The sequence below is a fragment of the Ailuropoda melanoleuca genome, chromosome 8, assembly GCF_002007445.2.
Source record: "Ailuropoda melanoleuca isolate Jingjing chromosome 8, ASM200744v2, whole genome shotgun sequence".
NCBI lineage: Eukaryota > Metazoa > Chordata > Mammalia > Carnivora > Ursidae > Ailuropoda > Ailuropoda melanoleuca.
Window position 1 is genome coordinate 75,565,643 of NC_048225.1, and position 18,360 is coordinate 75,584,002.

Consider the following 18,360-nt stretch of genomic DNA (forward strand, 5'->3'; position numbering starts at 1 on the left):
AATGAATTGTCTATTTATAGCATTAATTTCATTTCTTCAAGTTCTTTTTCTTCAGTTTGTTGAAGTTCTTATATAACCACCTTTTGCCAGATGCTGAGATACTTCGTTGACAATTTTTAAACTGCCATTTTCTTTTCATGCTGTGCAGATACATGGTAGGCTTATTTCTGAAACCCTTAATATGAAATAGATTCCTGTGTTCTAGGTAAAGTTGAAACTATGCAAAACAAAGAAGAAATGTAAATAGGCAGTGGAATATATTCTTCAGGAACACAAAGTTTTGGGCTGAATGTGCAAATTTGGGACAATCAGTTGGTTCTCACAGGCATGATGAGAGTCCCTACAGAGAAGAGTAGAATGAGAAAGAAGTGAGGACAGGATGGGTAGCAAGGGAGGCAGGATTGGCCTTCAGTGGAAGGGGAGGATAGATACATCCACTTTTCTGTTGTGATTTTGAAGACTGCTCCCATATTAGAATCAAGGAGTTTTTTCAAAAGAAGGATTGACCCCCAGGCTCCACCTTGAAACCTCAGCTACTGGTGTATTTTAAATCCCAGGTGATTTCAGTTGCAGCAAGGATTAAGAACCGTTGCTTAGACTATATCTGCTTTTAATAAATCAGTGGGTCCTAAACCTCTGTATGTCATCACCTGAGGACTTGATAAAAACAGTGCTGAGCCCCATGCTTAGAGCTCGAGTCAGTAGGTCTGGGTTGGGGCCTGGGAATTTGCATTTCTAGAAGTTTGTAGATGATGGAGAACCACTGTAATAATAGCTAGAGGAAGGGAAACCATTGAGAAAGATGCATGTAGATGTAGGTGGGCTTGTAGGTTTGCCTCTAGGTTTCAGGAGTTTCTTACACTGTTGCTTTCTCTATGATGTAGGCCTGTGAGGGTCTCCACTAAGAGAGTGTTGCATGGATAGTTGTGATATTAAGAGAGATTTGAGGTGCTAAATTGCTATCAAATGAGGGTGAAAGAACACTTAGACCATTTTTCTTGGATTTATCAGTTACTTTTTTTCAGCTGAAGAGAGAGCTCCTTGAATCTTAATTTTGTCATCTAGTACGTGGCTGCCCTTTTGTCACTGTAGATGGAAGTATGTTTTTTTCTCCATCTTTGTTCATGTTGTTGGTGAAAATATGTCAACAGAGTAGATTCTGGGAGTACAGCTTTCTTCATACCATCATCATTATTAGCACCCTTGGGATATAATTAATTGTATACATTCTTCCGTGTATGGTAATAGATAGCAAGGTGTTTATATATTATGTCGTTCTTTTGGTTGCAGGTGAGTCCTTTTCACAATTTATCTCAAGGAAAGATTGTTTATTGTAAATGTATACATGGAGAGCTAAGTGGTTATCTTTAGTTACATGGGGAAGGAGGTGGCATTATCTAATGGACTGACCCAGGGTCTTGATTTCAAATCCAATCTCGTTTACCTCTGAACATCAGTTTCCTCATTTGTAGAATCAGGATGCTAACTATAGCATAAGGTTATTAGACTCAAATGAGATAATGTGAAAATTCTCGATAAATTTTATGGAACTATACACAGTGTGGCAGTTGATGTACGTATGAAACCACACCTCTATATGTAAATTGATATGTAAAACTAGTAGATAAAATGACTTTTATGATGATAGGGTCTACATAGCCATTCCTTGACTGAATACTTTTTGCATCATCTGTCTGTCTCTTCTCTGCTGCCTTTAATTCCTGTGTTTCAGTTCTCAATGCTTTTAGCTATTGATGTGGGGTGGGTTTTTTTTTTTTTGTTTTTTGGGGTAGAATTGGCCATCTTCTGCCCTACTTCCATCGTAACCACTCAAAAAAAAAAAAAACAGCTATAAAAACCAAAACTGTAAAAGGTTGATGTGTGTATACTTCATTAAATGGAAGGGAAATAGTATGGGATTTGTGTATTTTTTGTATGTATTTTTCCTTTTTATTAATAGACTACTTTTAAGGTACACCTAAGATTAAGGTACATTAGCTCCAAAGATGAAATTCTCTTTGTATATGAATGTTCTTTAAAATGTTATTTTCTTCTAATAACTTCTCATATATTCGGAGTCTTGTTTTGATAAGTTCACACCATTTCTTGAACACTTAATCCATAGCTGTGAAACAGAATATTGTTTTTAGGTTCCTTGGGTTTATGAGGAAGTGTTCAACTCTTTGCGAATGCAGAGAAAATAGAATGTTTCTTTTTATTATAAATTGTTAAATTACTACAGATTTGTTAGATATATACTGCCTGTAAACAGGCATACAATTCGTGGAAGAATGATGTTAATCCTCCTATTATATTTGCATTCCATATGTAGAAACTGATTGATGCCTGTCATCTCAAGCCTATTAAATTGAATAGGATTTGTTAAATAGTCTCCATAGATTTACTCTATTTGACTCGTTCATTTCAGTATGGGTTAAAATTATTTTTTTTCCTTTTTTTTTTTTTTTTTAAGTAGGCTCCACATAGAGTGTGGGGCTTGAACACACAGTTTTGAGCAGATCAAGAGTAGCATGCTCTACCAGCCAAGCCAGCCAGGCGCCTCTGGATTAAAATTCTTATTCTCTGTGATACCGTTAAGCAGTTACAAATCATTAATAACTACTGTGTTCACTGAATACAGGGCAGTTTAGTTTGATTGACTTTGTTGTGTGTTGGCTCTTGGAATTTGACAGTATTAAACAGGTATGACATTATTATCAATATGAGTTATTGAAGATGGATTTCATTCCTTGGTGTTTTTATTTTTCAGAATTTGTGGGGACATTTGAATTTACTGAGAGTTGTTTCGTTTTGTTTTAAGATTTCATTTATTTATTTGAGACAGCTAGCACCAGCAGGAGGGAGGGGCAGAGGGAGAGGGAGAAGCAGACTCCCCGCTGAGCAGGGAGCCAGATGTGGGACTCGGTCCCAGGATCCTGGGATCATGACCTGAGCCAAGGGCAGACGCTTAACCAACTGTGCCACCCAGGCACCCCTACTGATAGTTTCTTAAAGTAGGCTAAAATGTTCCTCATTTTTCTTTCTTACGTGTCTTAAAGGTTTGAAGGGGTGCGGCAGGAGGTTTTGGACTCGATGAGTTTCCACCGAAATGTCGGAGAAGTCAGGCCAGAGCACAAAAGCAAAGGATGGGAAAAAGTATGCAACACTCAGTTTATTTAATACTTACAAGGGTAAATCTTTAGAAACTCAGAAAACCACAGGTGAGTAAAATCAAGTGGCTTATTTTTATGATTTTCATGGTTTTGTTTTATTACTATGATTGGTACTCTGGAGCTTTTGCTACTAGGAGCTAGGATAAACCCATGTTTATGCAACCCTATTACACTGGGCTTTTTATGTGTGCACTCATTTTTCAGGAGGATGAATTAAATATTTTACGATAGAAAATTTATAAATTATTTTAAAGATTTTATTTGAGAGAGAGCGAGCATGATTATGATCTGGGAGGGGTAGAGGAGAGGGAGAAGCAGGCTCCCCACTGAGCCTCCATCTGGGGACTCCAGGATTGTGACCTGAGCCGAAGACAGCTGGTTAACCAGCTGGGCCACCTTGGGGCCCTGAAAATTTATGAATGTTTTAAAATGTCTCTTTTTTCCTGTTTGTTATCAGCAGAAAGTAAGTAGAACTGTGTGGCTCCAAAGGGGAGACTTGGTCAATGAGATTGCTAGGCATACGCACAGTAGTGGGTATTTCCTACTGCTTCTAGTTATGGAAGAGAGTGTCCTGGGGTGTTTTGTTTTGTTCTTTGATACCTTGAGCCCAGTGTTTATAGTTAAAGGTGAAAGCTGTACCATGTATGGTATAATAGCAGTGTTCATTATGAATGTAAAGTTAGCATATTTATTCTCTAATAAACTAAATTTTGAGTTTAAAATAGATTCCTTGAAAAGATTACAAAACCACTTATTGCCTGTGTTTTCCTTGTCATAGTATATAGGATTGTTAGAATATTTAAATCATCTTTTCCGTGGTTTGATAGTTTAATATAATTTCTACGTTGGATTAGTGTTGGAGGTGTGTGGCTTAGTTTTAAAATTCTTCTAAGATAGAAGGAAATAATAATTCAAGATTCCTTTAACCCCTGTTGTCTTTCTATATTGTTTTAAGAATAAATTGAGCAATAAAATAGATTTTCTAAGAAAGTTGATGTTATGGATCTTTAGTTGCAGCTCGACATGGATTACAGAGTCTTGGAAAAGTTGGTATTTCACGGCGTATGCCCCCACCTGCTAACCTCCCAAGTCTCAAAGCAGAAAATAAAGGCAATGACCCTAATGTGAACATTGTACCTAAAGATGGCACAGGATGGGCGTCCAAACAAGAGCAGCATGAAGAAGAAAAGTGAGTCAAAGTTAACTAAAAAATGAAACTGTTTCTTTGTAGGGAACTTATTCTTTTGTTTTTTTTTAAGATTTTATTTTTAAGTAATCTCCACACCCAACGTTGGGCTCAAACCCATAACCCCGAGATCAGGAGTTGCACACTCCAGCGACTGAGCCAGCCAGGCCACCCCTATAGGGAACTTCTGTTTGAGTTTGTTCTGTGTGCTAGACGTTAAACTATATGTATGTTAGATACCTCTATTTGAAGGCCATTTGAAGTCATTTACCTAGTCACCTTTTGATGAATTTTTTGTGTGTGTGAGTAGGTTTAGTGGCAGTATTTCCATCTGTCAAGGTAGAACAGATGACAGAATTGTTAATCACAGCTTTTCTTATATACTGAATGCTTATATACTGAATAAAGAATTAGCAAGCAGGCTACAATAGAATTAATGTCCCTCTTAATTATTTGGCATATATTTAGCATTCTGTATTTCAGGGATTATACAGAACTCTTAGTTTATTGAATGACCAAGTGAAGTAGGAGTAATTTAGAAAAATAATACAAGTAATTGGGTACTTGATGCTTTTTGCCTGTATCATCAAATTTCTGTACTCCTATTTGGGGAGCTTTATATAGTAAATTTGACTTTACTTGGATAAGACTTGTCAGAGACATTGTTCTCTGTTTCTTAGTTGTTGTAGAATTATTTTGTAGTAGCAAGCCAGTTACAGGTCTGAGTGTACCAGAAATACATTGCCTCTCTTAAGTCTCTTAACTACTACCTTTTTCATTTTCAAGCATTAACTCATTACAAAGATTGAATAAAACTTTAGATTCTTTTAAAGCACCTTTTACTTAGGCACCTGGGTGGCTCAGTCATTCAAGTGTCCAACTTCTGACTTTGGCTAAAGTCATGATTTCTGGATTGTGAGATTGATACCTGCATTGGGCTCTGCGATGGGCGTGGGGCCTGCTTAAGAATCTCTCTGCCCCTCCCCCCACCCCCCAAAAACACCTTTTGTTCATGGGGATGTATCAGGCAAGTTGCTGTTAACTGCTTTGAAAAACAGTAATAAGTACAGTGGTGAACCTGTTGACTGCCAGATGGAGAGTTTGCTTAGCCTTAGCCCTGGCCAAGTCTACCAGTCCAGACAGTATGTATGCCTATAATGTTATTTCTAATTATATATAAATGTTTACTTCTTTAAAATAGATTTTGGTAGCTATACTCAATAATGAGTGTTTCTTTTTTTCTTTTTTACAAAATGAAAAACAAGTAAAGCTGTCTTCTCCTTGGGCTATTAAAAGGAAGAAATGAAAGGGGATGAAAATAGCTATACTTTATTTAAAGGAATGTTGCAGAGGAAAAGCATTTGTGAGAGATGCATCTATGAGTAAATACATAGCCAAACAGTTCATACACAAATTTACCTTAACTGCAATATTCATTTTTATTTTATTTAAACATACAATATCTGAAATAATGGATTCATATTTTTTTTAAGAACACCAGAAGTTCCACCAGCACAGCCAAAACCTGGGGTTGCAGCTCCCCCAGAAGTAGCACCTGCTCCCAAATCTTGGGCCAGTAACAAGCAAGGTGGGCAAGGAGATGGTAAGTGGACATGAGCTGGGGAAACCGGCTAGGTTTGATAGTTACTGAACAGCCATGCAGGAGATGAGGGCTGGATTTTGACAGGGGCAGAGAACATTGTCAAGGATATACTCAGGTCCTAAAAAAGGGTCTTTTCTTTCATCTCTTGGCACTAGACCCATGTATGAGCCAATGATAGGGATTTTAAAGGAGTCTTTAGGATACCCTCTGTCCCACATTGTTTTATCTTCACCCTACATGACCAGAAAAAACTTTGTACCTGCTCTTTGGGGCATAAAAGTACCCAGATATTGTGTAAATTGCTAGAAACTATATTCATCACCATCTGTGCTCCCTAACCTCTTCTATTTCAAACATGTGCTACTCAGGATTTCCATTGTAGGGAAGAGCCAGACAGTATCCGTAAAAGCACAGTAGCTGTAATACTATTCCCCCCACCAAGGAAAGATGGACACCCAGCAAAATTTAAATTTCCCACTTGCAAAACAGGAAAGATCTATAAAACATTGTATAGAAAATCTAGATCCTGTCTACGCCCTCAAGCTAGTAAAATCAGATCTTTTAATTTGTAGAAGCATTAAGTAAATAGGCAGGTAGGTAGGTAGATGGGTGAATGGGTGACTAGTGAGGTGCGACCAGTATCTCAGTCATAAATTTAGTGAAGGCTGTTAAGCCTCATTGTGATACTTGCAGTGTTGATTCATATATTCTGTTTCAGTAATATTCTTTGATTCTTAGAATTATTAGCAAAGGAATTTGACTTTTTGAAAATGTAAGGAGTCGTAGTAAAAGAAAAATGGGAGTGAAACTCTCCTCATTTTCCTTATCATCTTTAATGAGTCCTGAACGGTGTCTGGCAGATTCCTTTTAGATTTTTATCTCCTCATGGCTGCTCATTAACTTTCCAAGGGATTCTAATTTTAAATACATTTTAAAATTTTATGGATATAAACAGTGGAATAATTTTATATATATAAACTACATAATATATATATAAAAGTGGAACAGTTTATCAGAGAAAAGCAGAGGCTTCTGTCCTGGGAGGGTTTTTTCATTATCTTCAGTATAAAAGTTACATTTAATGTTTTAAAAAAATCTGTAGGAATCCAGGTGAATAGTCATTTTCAGCAAGAATTTCCCAGCCTGCAGGCAGCTGGGGATCAGGAAAAAAAAGAAAAAGAAACAGGTGATGACAATTATGGACCTGGACCCAGTTTACGCCCACCAAGTAAGAATACTTTTTATTTCATAAAGATAGTGAATGAGATTATATTTGTATTTTATTTTGTAAGATAACCTGCCCAGTATTAGTACATGTGACTTACCTAGTTTGAAAAGACAGAGCAACTGCCCTCATTCCGGTGTGGTTCTCACATGCACAGCAATGGTATAACTTAACACGTTGGAAATGTACATCTTGGGCCTCACACTCAACCCACTAAATTAGAAATCTGCATTTTAACAAGATTCCTGGGTGAGTTCTTTGCACATTAATATTGGTCATTTTTACAGTAGTAAAAATTTTGAACCAACCTCCCTAATATGCAAATATTTATTTGTAAATTATATCCATTTATTTGCTACTCTATTAACATTCAGCGATCCCGTGCTTTCTGAACTCAACAGCGAAGAGCCAAATAAATTTGGGTAGTGAGAAATACTTGTATTTTGGACATAAAGGAAAAACTACAAATAGAATATAAAATCCTTGAGATTAAATGTCTTATTTATTAATTATATTAGTTTCCCATTGTCATTACCAAATATCTCAAAGAATCCTGTATACATGGGAGATTTCTCTTTTCAGTGATGGTTACAAATCTCTATTTCTGATAACCTAATACATTTCATTTTTATGGCTCATTTCTTGTTTGGGTAAATCATCTTTTCTTATTTTTATTTTTAATTTCTATTATGTAGTTGATGCATTTATATTAGAAATAGGTTGTCAGCTCTGTTTTCTTTTCTTTCTTTTTTTTTTTTTAAGTAATTTCTACACCCAACATGGGGCTCGAACTTATAACCCTGAGATCAGGAGTTCCATACTGTACCCACAGCCAGCCAGGCACCCCTCTCCTATTTTCTTGTTCAGTTGATTTTCACCAGTTATCTGTTCCTGCGTAACAAATTTGGCAGCCTAAAACAACAACTGAAGTAGACTTAATGATTTCACACAGTATCCAGGGGTCAGGAATCTGGGAGCTGCTTAGCTAAGAGTTGTGGCTGAGGAACTCTCTCAGCCTTACAGTATGTCATCTGATGCCCCCTTGATGGGGCTGCTGTTTCAAGCTCGCTTATGGTAGCTCTTTGGTATGTGGCTGCTCACAGCGTTGCTTCCCAAAGAGGAAGTAAAGAGGGACTGGATTACTCCCATTCAGGATGGAAGCCCAGTCTTTTATACCTTAATCCCATAAGAGAAATATCATCACTGCTGCTTTATTCTGTAGGTGACACAAACCAATCCTGGTGTACTGAGAGGAGGCTACTACACAGGATGAGAATACTAGGAGATAGAAACCCATTTGGGGTCATCTTAGAGGCTACCTACCAAAGAGATACCCTTATAAAATCATTTACCTGTTTTACTGAGTGTAGTTTTACCAGATAATATGGTCACTGAATTTGCCCCCCTTGGGCATAACTAGCCATAGCAGCCTGAAAACAATTGAGGGCATCACTGTTATCACAGGACTCCAGCCCTCTTCCCTCAGGACACCTCAGGTACAACAGTGACTTTAATCTCTATATCAAATAGTGGTAAAGCTCGATAGAGAAGTTCTAATATTTTCTTCCCCAACCCCAGTATTTGCTTTTGGTGGTACCCTCTGTGGTACATCTGCTCTGCTTTGGAAGCCACTGTTCTTGATTACCTAAACACTTTGAGAGCAGTAGAGCCTAGATTAGATTTTCACTTCTCCTTCACTGTGTTTTATTACTCTCTTGAATTTTGAAATGTGCCTAGTTTGATTTCACTGTATTCCATTTTCAGTTTTTTTCTTATGCCCCTCCCCCCCTTTTAATTTCAATTCTGAACTCTGTGGTGCTGTTTCTTTGTTTTAATTGAATTTTTAATCTCTCTCCATACCAGATGTTGCTTGTTGGAGAGATGGTGGTAAGTCTGCTGGCTCACCCTTGACATCTGACCAGGATGAAAAGGTCTCTGGCCAGGATGAAAGCACAGCCGGAACATCAGAACAAAATGATATCCTCAAAGTGGTGGAAAAGAGGATAGCTTGTGGTCCTCCACAGGCTAAACTGAATGGACAACAGCCTGCTCTCGCTTCCCAGTACAGAGCTATGATGCCTCCTTATGTAAGTATTGTTAAAGAAGCAAACTGTTAAATAAGAGGTTTTCACTCTGGGTTCCAAGGAGAGAATTAGAATGGGGTAAAGTTTAGGTCCTTATTTGCATTAACAACTAACTAAAAATTAGCATTTTCCTTGATTATGGATGCAGGACATAAATCACAGAAGTATTGGGAATACCCTAATTTTTATCATTAATAGGGATCGTAGATATTTTCATATCCTATCATACTGTGGATATGGCAAAATACACTCAGTAATACTTCAAATTTAGACCCATAGGTAGCCCCACTTGTTATTCATTCATTTATTTATTTATTTAAAGATTTTATTTGTTTATTTGACAGAGAGACAGTCGGCGAGAGAGGGAACACAAGCAGGGGGAGTGGGAGAGGAAGAAGCAGGCTCATAGCAGAGGAGCCTGATGTGGGGCTCGATCCCATAACACTGGGATCACGCCCTGAGCCGAAGGCAGACGCTTAACGACTGCGCCACCCAGGCACCCCCCCACTTGTTATTTAATGAAAGCACATACATTACCATATCAGAAATCTGTTTTTTAAATATTGTGTTAACAAAATTTTAGCAGACTTGTTTTCTTTTTTGGTACTCTGTTAGATTATGGATTTAAAACATTTCTATGAGAAGAGACTCATAGGATTGACTAGACTGCCACAGGGGTTGTTCATGGCACAGAAACGGTTAATTAATACATGCTTTAGTTCTAAAGTTTTTATTGGTGAACACACCTTTACGTTCTTTTTAGCTGCTTCTTATGGAATATTTTGAACATATGCAAAAACAGAAATAATAGTACAATGAACCTCCCCCTTCTTCCATAGCTACCATCTGTCTTCAGTAGTTATCAACTTGGGGTCAATCTTGTTTCAGCTATTTCCCACCACCTCCAATTACTGAAGCAAATCCTAGATACATCATTTCATCCATATATATTTTAGGTTGTATTTTAAAACATAAAGATGAGGAGAAAAATCCACCTTGGCATTATCGCACCTAAAAGGAAAGTTTTGTTTTTTTTATTTAAAAAAAATTTTTTTTAAGATATATTTATTTATTTATGGGTGGGGCAGAGAGAGGGGGAGGGAAAGTCTTAAGTAGAATCCTCCCTGAGCACAGAGTCTGTCATGGGCTTGATCTCACCACCCTGAGATCACAGCCTGAGCTGAAACCAAGAGCCGGACACCCAACTGACTGTGCCACCCAGGCGCCCCTAAAAAGAGTTTTTAAAAATATCAAGTCGGTATTCCGATTCCGATTTCTCTGATTATCTCATGATTAGGATTCAAATAACATCTATTCTTTGAGATTGGTTGTTATTTTTCTTAGGAATCCTTTTTTCTTTGGTTACTTCTTTCCTTCCATTTCTCTCTCTCTTTTTTGAGTTTGTTATAATTTATTTGTTACCCTGTGGAATTTTTCATAGTCTGGATTTTGCTGATTCTATCTTTGCAGCTTTATTTAATATATACTTGTGACTCATATTTCTATAAATTAATAGGTAGATTTGGTGCCCTCATACATTTGTTTGCTGTCAGCCTCCTGTGAAATGATATGGTAAATTACATGTGCCCAAGTAAATAAATTAACATTTTTCCGGAGACCATTAATCTCAAAGAGAATTAAGAATCTGGTTCTTATATTTATTTTTATTATGATTTAATTCCTAAGTATTCAGGCTCTAAATATCCATATTTTTTCATACTTTGTATTTCTTTGTATTATTTATTCTAGGGTAGAGGAAAGAAATAAATTATTAAAAATATTTTTTTTTTAATTTGGGAGCATGATAAAAATCAGTCTTATATGCTAACCTGGCCTTGAAAAATTATTTACACCTAACTGCTTGTCTCCTAATAGTTTCCAAATTGTTCTTCCAAAGACCCCTGAATTTTCAGGCCTAGGGGTGGGGTGGTAGAAGGGAAAGTTTTAAAAGGGGAGACCAAGCAGGCTTTGTTCCCAGTTTCATCTATCTTTTTATTTGAATAATGAGTTCCACTAATTAACAAAAACAAAAATGTTTTTAAAACCTTCACTGTATATTGAGAATTTAAAGATTGTTTCTACAATTATTTTTGTGGCAAATTCCTATATTTTAAGCATTTAATACATGAAATTAATCTGTTTCCTGACTAATCAGCAGAAGAGGGATCTAATGAAACTTTACCTATGAATATTTGCCTCCAACTGTTTTTTTGCTAACTTCAGTACAGGATGATGTAACCAAAAAACTCTCAGTATTTGCCACAAAAAGCTTCTCTGTTTGAGCTTCGGCTGCTGCTTAACTTAATTTTAATTAGTTTTGCTCTAACCCTACTTAGAAATTGCATCTTTAGATGGAATGATCATATAAACATAGCCTTTCTTCAAGTACAGAGTAATTTCTTTACCTAACAGGTTTTGTTTTTTTTAAGGAGAGCTAATCTATTTCAGGATATAAATTATGTATTTTAGGTAGTACAGTCTTCTTTTCTTCCTTGCCTGGCTTTCTTCCCCTCTCACTCCCTCCCACCCTCTCTCCTTCTTTCTTTCCTTCTTTCTTTTTTCTCCCTCTTTCCTTCTTTCTTTCTTTCGTTTTCTTCTTGTATTTTGACCTGGTTATAAGCAAATAGTTATAAGCACCTCTTTTGACATCTCTTCCCTTCCCTTGGTGGTGTTGCCTTCATAATCTATCTTACAATTTCTCCTAAACTTAGCTTCTCAAATCCCAGGTTCCATAGAGAGCAAACATCCTTGTTTATGATAACGATCTGTGTATTAACTTGAATCAGAATCCATCTGTTACCCACCCATGGGAAATTCTTCCATACCCACTGTCTTCCTCACCCCTGGATTGTGGACTATACTTTTATCTAAACTGACTTTATCAACAAATCTGCCTTCAGTTGATCTACTGCATTATGATGAAGTGTCACATTATTTCCTTTCAGGTATTTGAATTTGGTAGGGCTTTGCAGTTCTCTGGGGTATATGCATGTTGTCTTTTTAGGTTTTTCATGTTGGTTCATAATCATTTATGTGATTTTGTTAATGGGATAGCAGAAGTTCTTCCTGGGATGTGTCCTAGTTATTATCTGTATTTGTAGAGTCTTGCTAGACGCGTAGTCTTAACAGATGGCTTGTTATTGAGGGTGAATGATGATTTATACCAGCTGATACAGCTAATTATTCATAGAATGGTTTATTATACTCTTTCTATAAATTGTAATCTCAGGTTTAGTTAGGGTAATCTTTATATATATACATATAATACTTGGTTGCAGAATTGATCAATTTTGTTTTTTTCATTTAGATGTTTCAGCAGTATCCGAGGATGGCGTATCCTCCTCTTCACGGTCCCATGAGGTTTCCACCTTCTTTATCTGAAACAAACAAGTAAGACTATTAAATGATAAAAGTTGCCAAGGCACAAAGGCACATAAATCCTCATTAAGATTTTCTGGAGGTTGGAAGAAAAAAAAAAAAGATGTTCTGGAGGTCGAATGGATTGTGATGATTGATTGATTGATTCATTATTTTGACCTCAGTACAGTTGCCGTGAACAAATAATTGACTTTTTATAAGACAGAACAAAAATACTTTATTTTTCTAAAACTTTAAATTAATTGACATAAGATTCTGAAAACTGAAAATCATGGCCCTAACAAGACATGACAGTTGTTTATCCCTTCTTCATTCCATGATGTTAATGACTTCCCGTTTTCTTTTTTTTTTCTTAATGTGAGACTTGAGCATTGTCCTCAATGATTTTTCTTAACATTCTTCATTTTGATATTAGTAGTAGTCTTAGCCATGTTATTCTTAAACATATTTGTTTTATTTTAAATTTTCAGCAATTAAAAAACCCATTGTCTGATATTAAATACTTGCAACAGATTTATATATTGTCCTGAATTTATGTATTAATATTAAAATTTCTTCATACACACGTCAGGTGCAAAATATTTTCTACATCAGACAATACTAATGTTGAATTAAAAGGAACTAAATTCCAATCTTTTAATATTTACGTATTTTAGAATCATTAAAACTTTGTATCTTTTCCCCTCATAACCTTTTGTTCATTAGAGGCCTTCGAGGAAGGGGCCCACCACCTTCATGGGCCTCAGAGCCTGAACGGCCTTCCATCCTTAGTGCATCGGAACTAAAGGAGCTTGATAAATTTGATAACCTAGATGCTGAAGCTGATGAAGGTTGGGCAGGTAAGAGGCAAAATCAAGCATTTTTAGTTTTTAGACGTTTTTAAACAGTCAATCTGAATTTTCTGTAATTTAATAGGTGCTCAGATGGAAGTAGATTATACGGAACAGCTGAATTTCAGTGATGATGATGAGCAAGGAAGTAGTAGTCCTAGAGAAAACAGCAGGTAAGCTGTTGGAATACCTTCCACAAGTAATACTATGAATTTATTGGTATAACATCCAGTTATGCAGAGAGGCTTCATTAATAGTCATTTGTTCCTTTTTTATAGAATTTCTACATTCTCTTCCAAGAATTTACTGAGTGAGGAGGTTAGATTAATAAGTCAAATTTTAAAAGTACAGCTAATCAAGGAATTAAAGTTTGACTCTTCTAAAGAAAATACATATTTTAAAAAAGATGTTTAGATCCTGGCCATCTAATTGGTGATATTTTGAAAGACAATATCAGGGACTATATCAAACTTGGTACTTGCTTGAACTGATTCATATTTACAAATTGGAGAAAAATTACTTGAGTTACTGTAGCTGTTTAGTCAAGTCTTTGATTTTTTAAACTTCAGCAAGCAGCATTAAAGTTTGAAAAATGGGAGCTTTTCATCTCTAATATAGGGGCATCAGAGTCAGAAATATATGGGTTGTATACCATAAAAATTGCGCTCTTAAAATATAAGGAGCTTGCATGCACATGTTGGTAGAGTTTTCTAGCCATGGTGTTGTAATATACTGCTGTTTCATGATCAGTTAGTTACAAGATGCCTGGCACTTGTGATTTTAAAAAATACTATAGTTTGACTTCTGTCTTTTCAGTAAGTCAGAATAAATTAGAATACAGTCACTTAGATGAGACTTTCTGGGTGAGGGTGATAGAAAATGGTGGGGATATATTCCTTTGTGAAGTTGTATGTCAAGTGTGAGTGTCCGTATTTGACAACTGCACTACTGCACTTTATACCTGGTAATGATAACTTGGCCAAACCCAGTTCCTAATACATTACAGATAACATATTTACTGAATGAATGAATGAATAAATGAATAGCACCACTAGGTCACAAGACCATCCCATTCCTTGATATACTCCTACTCCCCCCACTAAAACTATATAGAAATAATCTTTTTTATATAGACAAAATGCTTTTACTTATGGTGTAGTCTGTCCACTTTACTTTCTTATTTCATCTGGATTTTGATTCCTTAGTGAGGATCAAGGTTCAAAAGCTTCTGAAAACACTGAAAACCGAAAAGAGGCAGATGAAGCTTGCAACGCTAAGTCATCTTCTCAGATACCTGCCCAGCCGTCAATATCAAAAGGTCCTTATGGGAAGGGACCTCCATTTAATCAGGTTTGTTGGACTCAAGGAGATCATTGTCACTACCTGTACTTGCGACTGAATTCATCTTATAATCGTAAAGTTGAAAGAAGAATTAGGAAAGGAAACTACCTTGTGTCGTGAATAGTTGTAGATCTAAACCATAATTTTATTGCATATTAACAGGAACTGTCAATACAGTAGCTAAAATTATCAAGTAGAAACTAAAGTTACACTATTTTTCTATCTTCTAACAGTTTGGTCTTATTAAAGTGAAGATATAAGCTGTTTTTCCAAACATTGTTAAGTGCTTTATGGTTTACTGAGTACTTTGTAAATTATAGTCCATATTCATAATGTGAAATAGTATGCTGAGTAGGGAAATCACACGTAAGGAGTAGAGAAATCTATTAAGTGTGAGTCTTTTTGAAGAACATTGTTGAAGAAAGGAAATAATGTGGGTAAACAGATACACTTGATCCTATTTCCAAGAAACTGCATAGCCAGCTGGGAATTAAAAAGGGCTTTCATCCGGAGAGTCCACTTACCTCATAGTGCACTCAGCATGTATTTGTTGAATTCATAAAAAACAGAGGGAGGAGCTGGTCCCTTCAAGGAGATAAAGGTAGGTAGCTAACAGTCTCTGTAAAATGATAGTGTAATAAATGGTGTGACAGAGTACACATAATGAATTCTTAGAGCATTCTCTGGAAAAGGTTTTGCAGAAGACTTGGTACTCAAAGTGAGAATTAGCCAGTAAACAAAGGGAAGAGAGAAATTTCAAGCAATGGGAACATGTTCAGGATAGAGGAGCATGAGAAAGCATGGCACATTCTAGAAGTCTCCAGTAGTTTGATATAGGAGAGGAGTTAAAGAGAGCTATGTAACAACCAGTTGTTAAATGTATGCTATACAAGGAAGTTTGAAGTTTATTCTTAAGGCATTGGTTAATCATTGGAGAATAAATTTGTGAACTCTGAAAAAGGATTTTTCAGTGTTTTTTTTTTTAAACAAAATTCATGTTTTATGTGACTTTAATTTACTGGCTTAACATGGGGAGTGGTAATTCCTTTCTCATGAAAGAATAGAGGAATATCGTATGCCATATCTTAATGTCTTGATTTGTATGTGTGTGTGTGACTTTGATGTATATATTAGCAAGTGAATAGTGTAAGTGTAGCAGGTGAATATGTATTATTTGATTCCAGTATGTGTAGATGTTTCATTTCATTAGGTAAATCTCATACATTTAGTTTGCCATTAGGAAAAATTTCAGAAAAAGAATATGGCTTACGTAAAATAAAAATTCAAAATTAAAGGCATACTTCTCCACAGCCGAATTACCTGTGGTAGAATTTTAGAATTTATACACTAAAATTCTAGTTTTTGCAAAGTCTGTTTGATATTCTAATCTTATTAAAATGGCAGAGTGATTTATAGAATATAATGTTACCGTGCAGTGAGTGGTGTGTTTTTATTAAAAAAGAGAAAAGGATGGAGATGGTTTACTGTTCGCAGTCTTCTAGTGCCACTGGAAAAAATTTAAGTACGTTCGGAAATATTTCCAGTAGCTATCTTTTATCTGGTTATTTTGTAATACTCCTTATCTTTATAATAGGAACGTGGACCATCTTCACACCTGCCACCACCTCCAAAATTGCTTGCACAGCAGGTAAATCTTAAATGCTTTTTTGTGGTCTGTATGTATTATTTGACTTTATATGTTTCAATGGAAAGATTTCTGTATGTTTCTTATTTATAACTTTTATGAAACAATTATGGATATTACCTGGTTAGTTCTTTGCATATCTTCCTCTTTTTCTGCTCCTCTTCATTCTCAGCTGATATGCATGCTCCTAATTTCACTAAGAAGATTAGACCCAACTGTTTTTCCTGTTTCAGTGCCCTTCCTATTCTGACTTCTTCCTGTCCTTCCTGCTAATGGCAACCCTTCAACTGTTACCTTGCTCCCATCTTCTATCATTTCTTGGTTAACATTATCTCCCATCTTAAGAAACTTTTTTAAAATAAGCCCTTCTTTAACTCTTACTACCCTCTATCCCCCTATAGTTTCCACTCTATTTCTCTGTTCTCCATTATAGCAAAATTGTTTTAGTGAGCTATTTGCATTTACTGTCTTCACTTTCTCTCTCATTAGCTCTTTACAGTTACACTTTTTCATCACCACCATACCTTTGAAACTATTATTGTGAAGGTCAGTAGTGATTTCCATCTTGCCAAATTCAGTTCTTTTGTCTTCATTTTACTTAATTTCAGTAGTAGTTGACATAGCTAATCTTTCCATCCTTCTTTAAAGACTTTTTTTTTTTTTTACTTTGGGACATCACACTATTGTGTTCTCTTTCTTCAATTTGTATTTCTTCTGGGCCTTTATTGGGGGGGGGTGCACACACACGCACACAGGAAGGAAGAGGGGTAGAGATAGGGGGAGAGAGAGAGAGAGAGAAATCCCAAGCAGACTCCTTACTGAATGTGGAGCCTGATGCAGGACTCAGTCCCTCAACCCTGAGATCATGACCTGGGCCGAAACCAAGAGTCAGACGCTTAACTGACTAAGCCACCCAGGTGTTCCTGGGTGTTGGAGGATTAAGGGCTGTGTTCTTACTCCTTTTTCTGACTGTATCCTTTCCCTGGAAGATTTCATATATGTGCTTATGGTACATTTCTCTGTAGCCCTTAAAGTTCTACTCTGACTTCATATCAGTCATGTATTTAGTGATCAATTAAGCATCTCCACTTGGATTTCTGATAGATATATCCAAACCATAACAATATCCTCGCCCCCCCCCAATACACACACACACACACACACACGGCCCTGCTTCTTCCCTTGTTTTCCCATCTTAGGTAATGGCGTTATAATTTACCCATTTGCTCAAGTTAAAACCTAGAAGTCACTCATAACTCTTTCCTCTTTTTTATCACACATCCAGTCTAATCTATCAGCAGATTATGTCACCCCTACCTTCAGAATATATTCCTACACTGAGTAATGGCCTACCACCCGTTATATTTCATTTGAACTATCACAGTATGTTCCTAATAGGTCTTATTTTCCACTGTGGTTCCTGCTTACCTGCCACCTCCATCCTAGAATAGATAACAGTCTTTGCAAAAACTGTATATATTGGATCAGTCTTTTCTTAGTTCCTTCCAGTGGTCGTTAAGGTCTCTGTCTACTCTCATTTTATCTAGTTTTCTCTTTGTTCTTGCCACACAGCTTTATAAAACACATTTTATTTGCTGTTTCCTCTGACTAGAGGAATGTTTTCCAGAGATCCTTCTTCTAATCAAATTCTTTGCTCAGGTGTTACACTTCGCAGGCCTTCCCTAATCACCCTACTGTGATAGGCATACATACCACAACCATCACCATCATCTCCACCAGTCACTTTCCTTTTAATCACTGAATGCTCTTTATGGTATTTTTATATACATACAAGCTAAAACTAAACATCTGGAAGAAAGTGTAGGAAAAAAAAATCTTTAAACTTGGGCCCACAAAGATGCAATTCACAAAAGGCATGGATTAGGGAAAAAAAA

At 36.3% G+C, this 18,360-nt stretch overlaps 1 protein-coding gene across 14 annotated transcripts in view; it reads left to right on the plus strand.

Annotated features, from left to right (window-relative positions):
• Positions 1-18,360, plus strand: part of PRRC2C (proline rich coiled-coil 2C) — an 89,191-nt gene that overhangs the window by 15,614 nt on the left and 55,217 nt on the right. For 10 of the 14 annotated variants that reach the window (XM_019809198.2, XM_034666723.1, XM_019809200.2 and 7 more), the window contains exons 2-11: positions 3,060-3,221; positions 4,185-4,362; positions 5,853-5,962; positions 7,065-7,190; positions 9,051-9,274; positions 12,579-12,661; positions 13,355-13,488; positions 13,565-13,652; positions 14,685-14,829; positions 16,415-16,468. In XM_019809198.2, the coding sequence (XP_019664757.2) occupies positions 3,110-3,221; positions 4,185-4,362; positions 5,853-5,962; positions 7,065-7,190; positions 9,051-9,274; positions 12,579-12,661; positions 13,355-13,488; positions 13,565-13,652; positions 14,685-14,829; positions 16,415-16,468 (1,254 nt within the window). In that variant the 5' untranslated portion in view covers positions 3,060-3,109. The remainder of the gene's footprint in view (positions 1-3,059; positions 3,222-4,184; positions 4,363-5,852; positions 5,963-7,064; positions 7,191-9,050; positions 9,275-12,578; positions 12,662-13,354; positions 13,489-13,564; positions 13,653-14,684; positions 14,830-16,414; positions 16,469-18,360) is intronic. The other 4 variants (XM_034666722.1, XM_011236308.3, XM_002928448.4 and 1 more) reach the window with 2 other exon arrangements.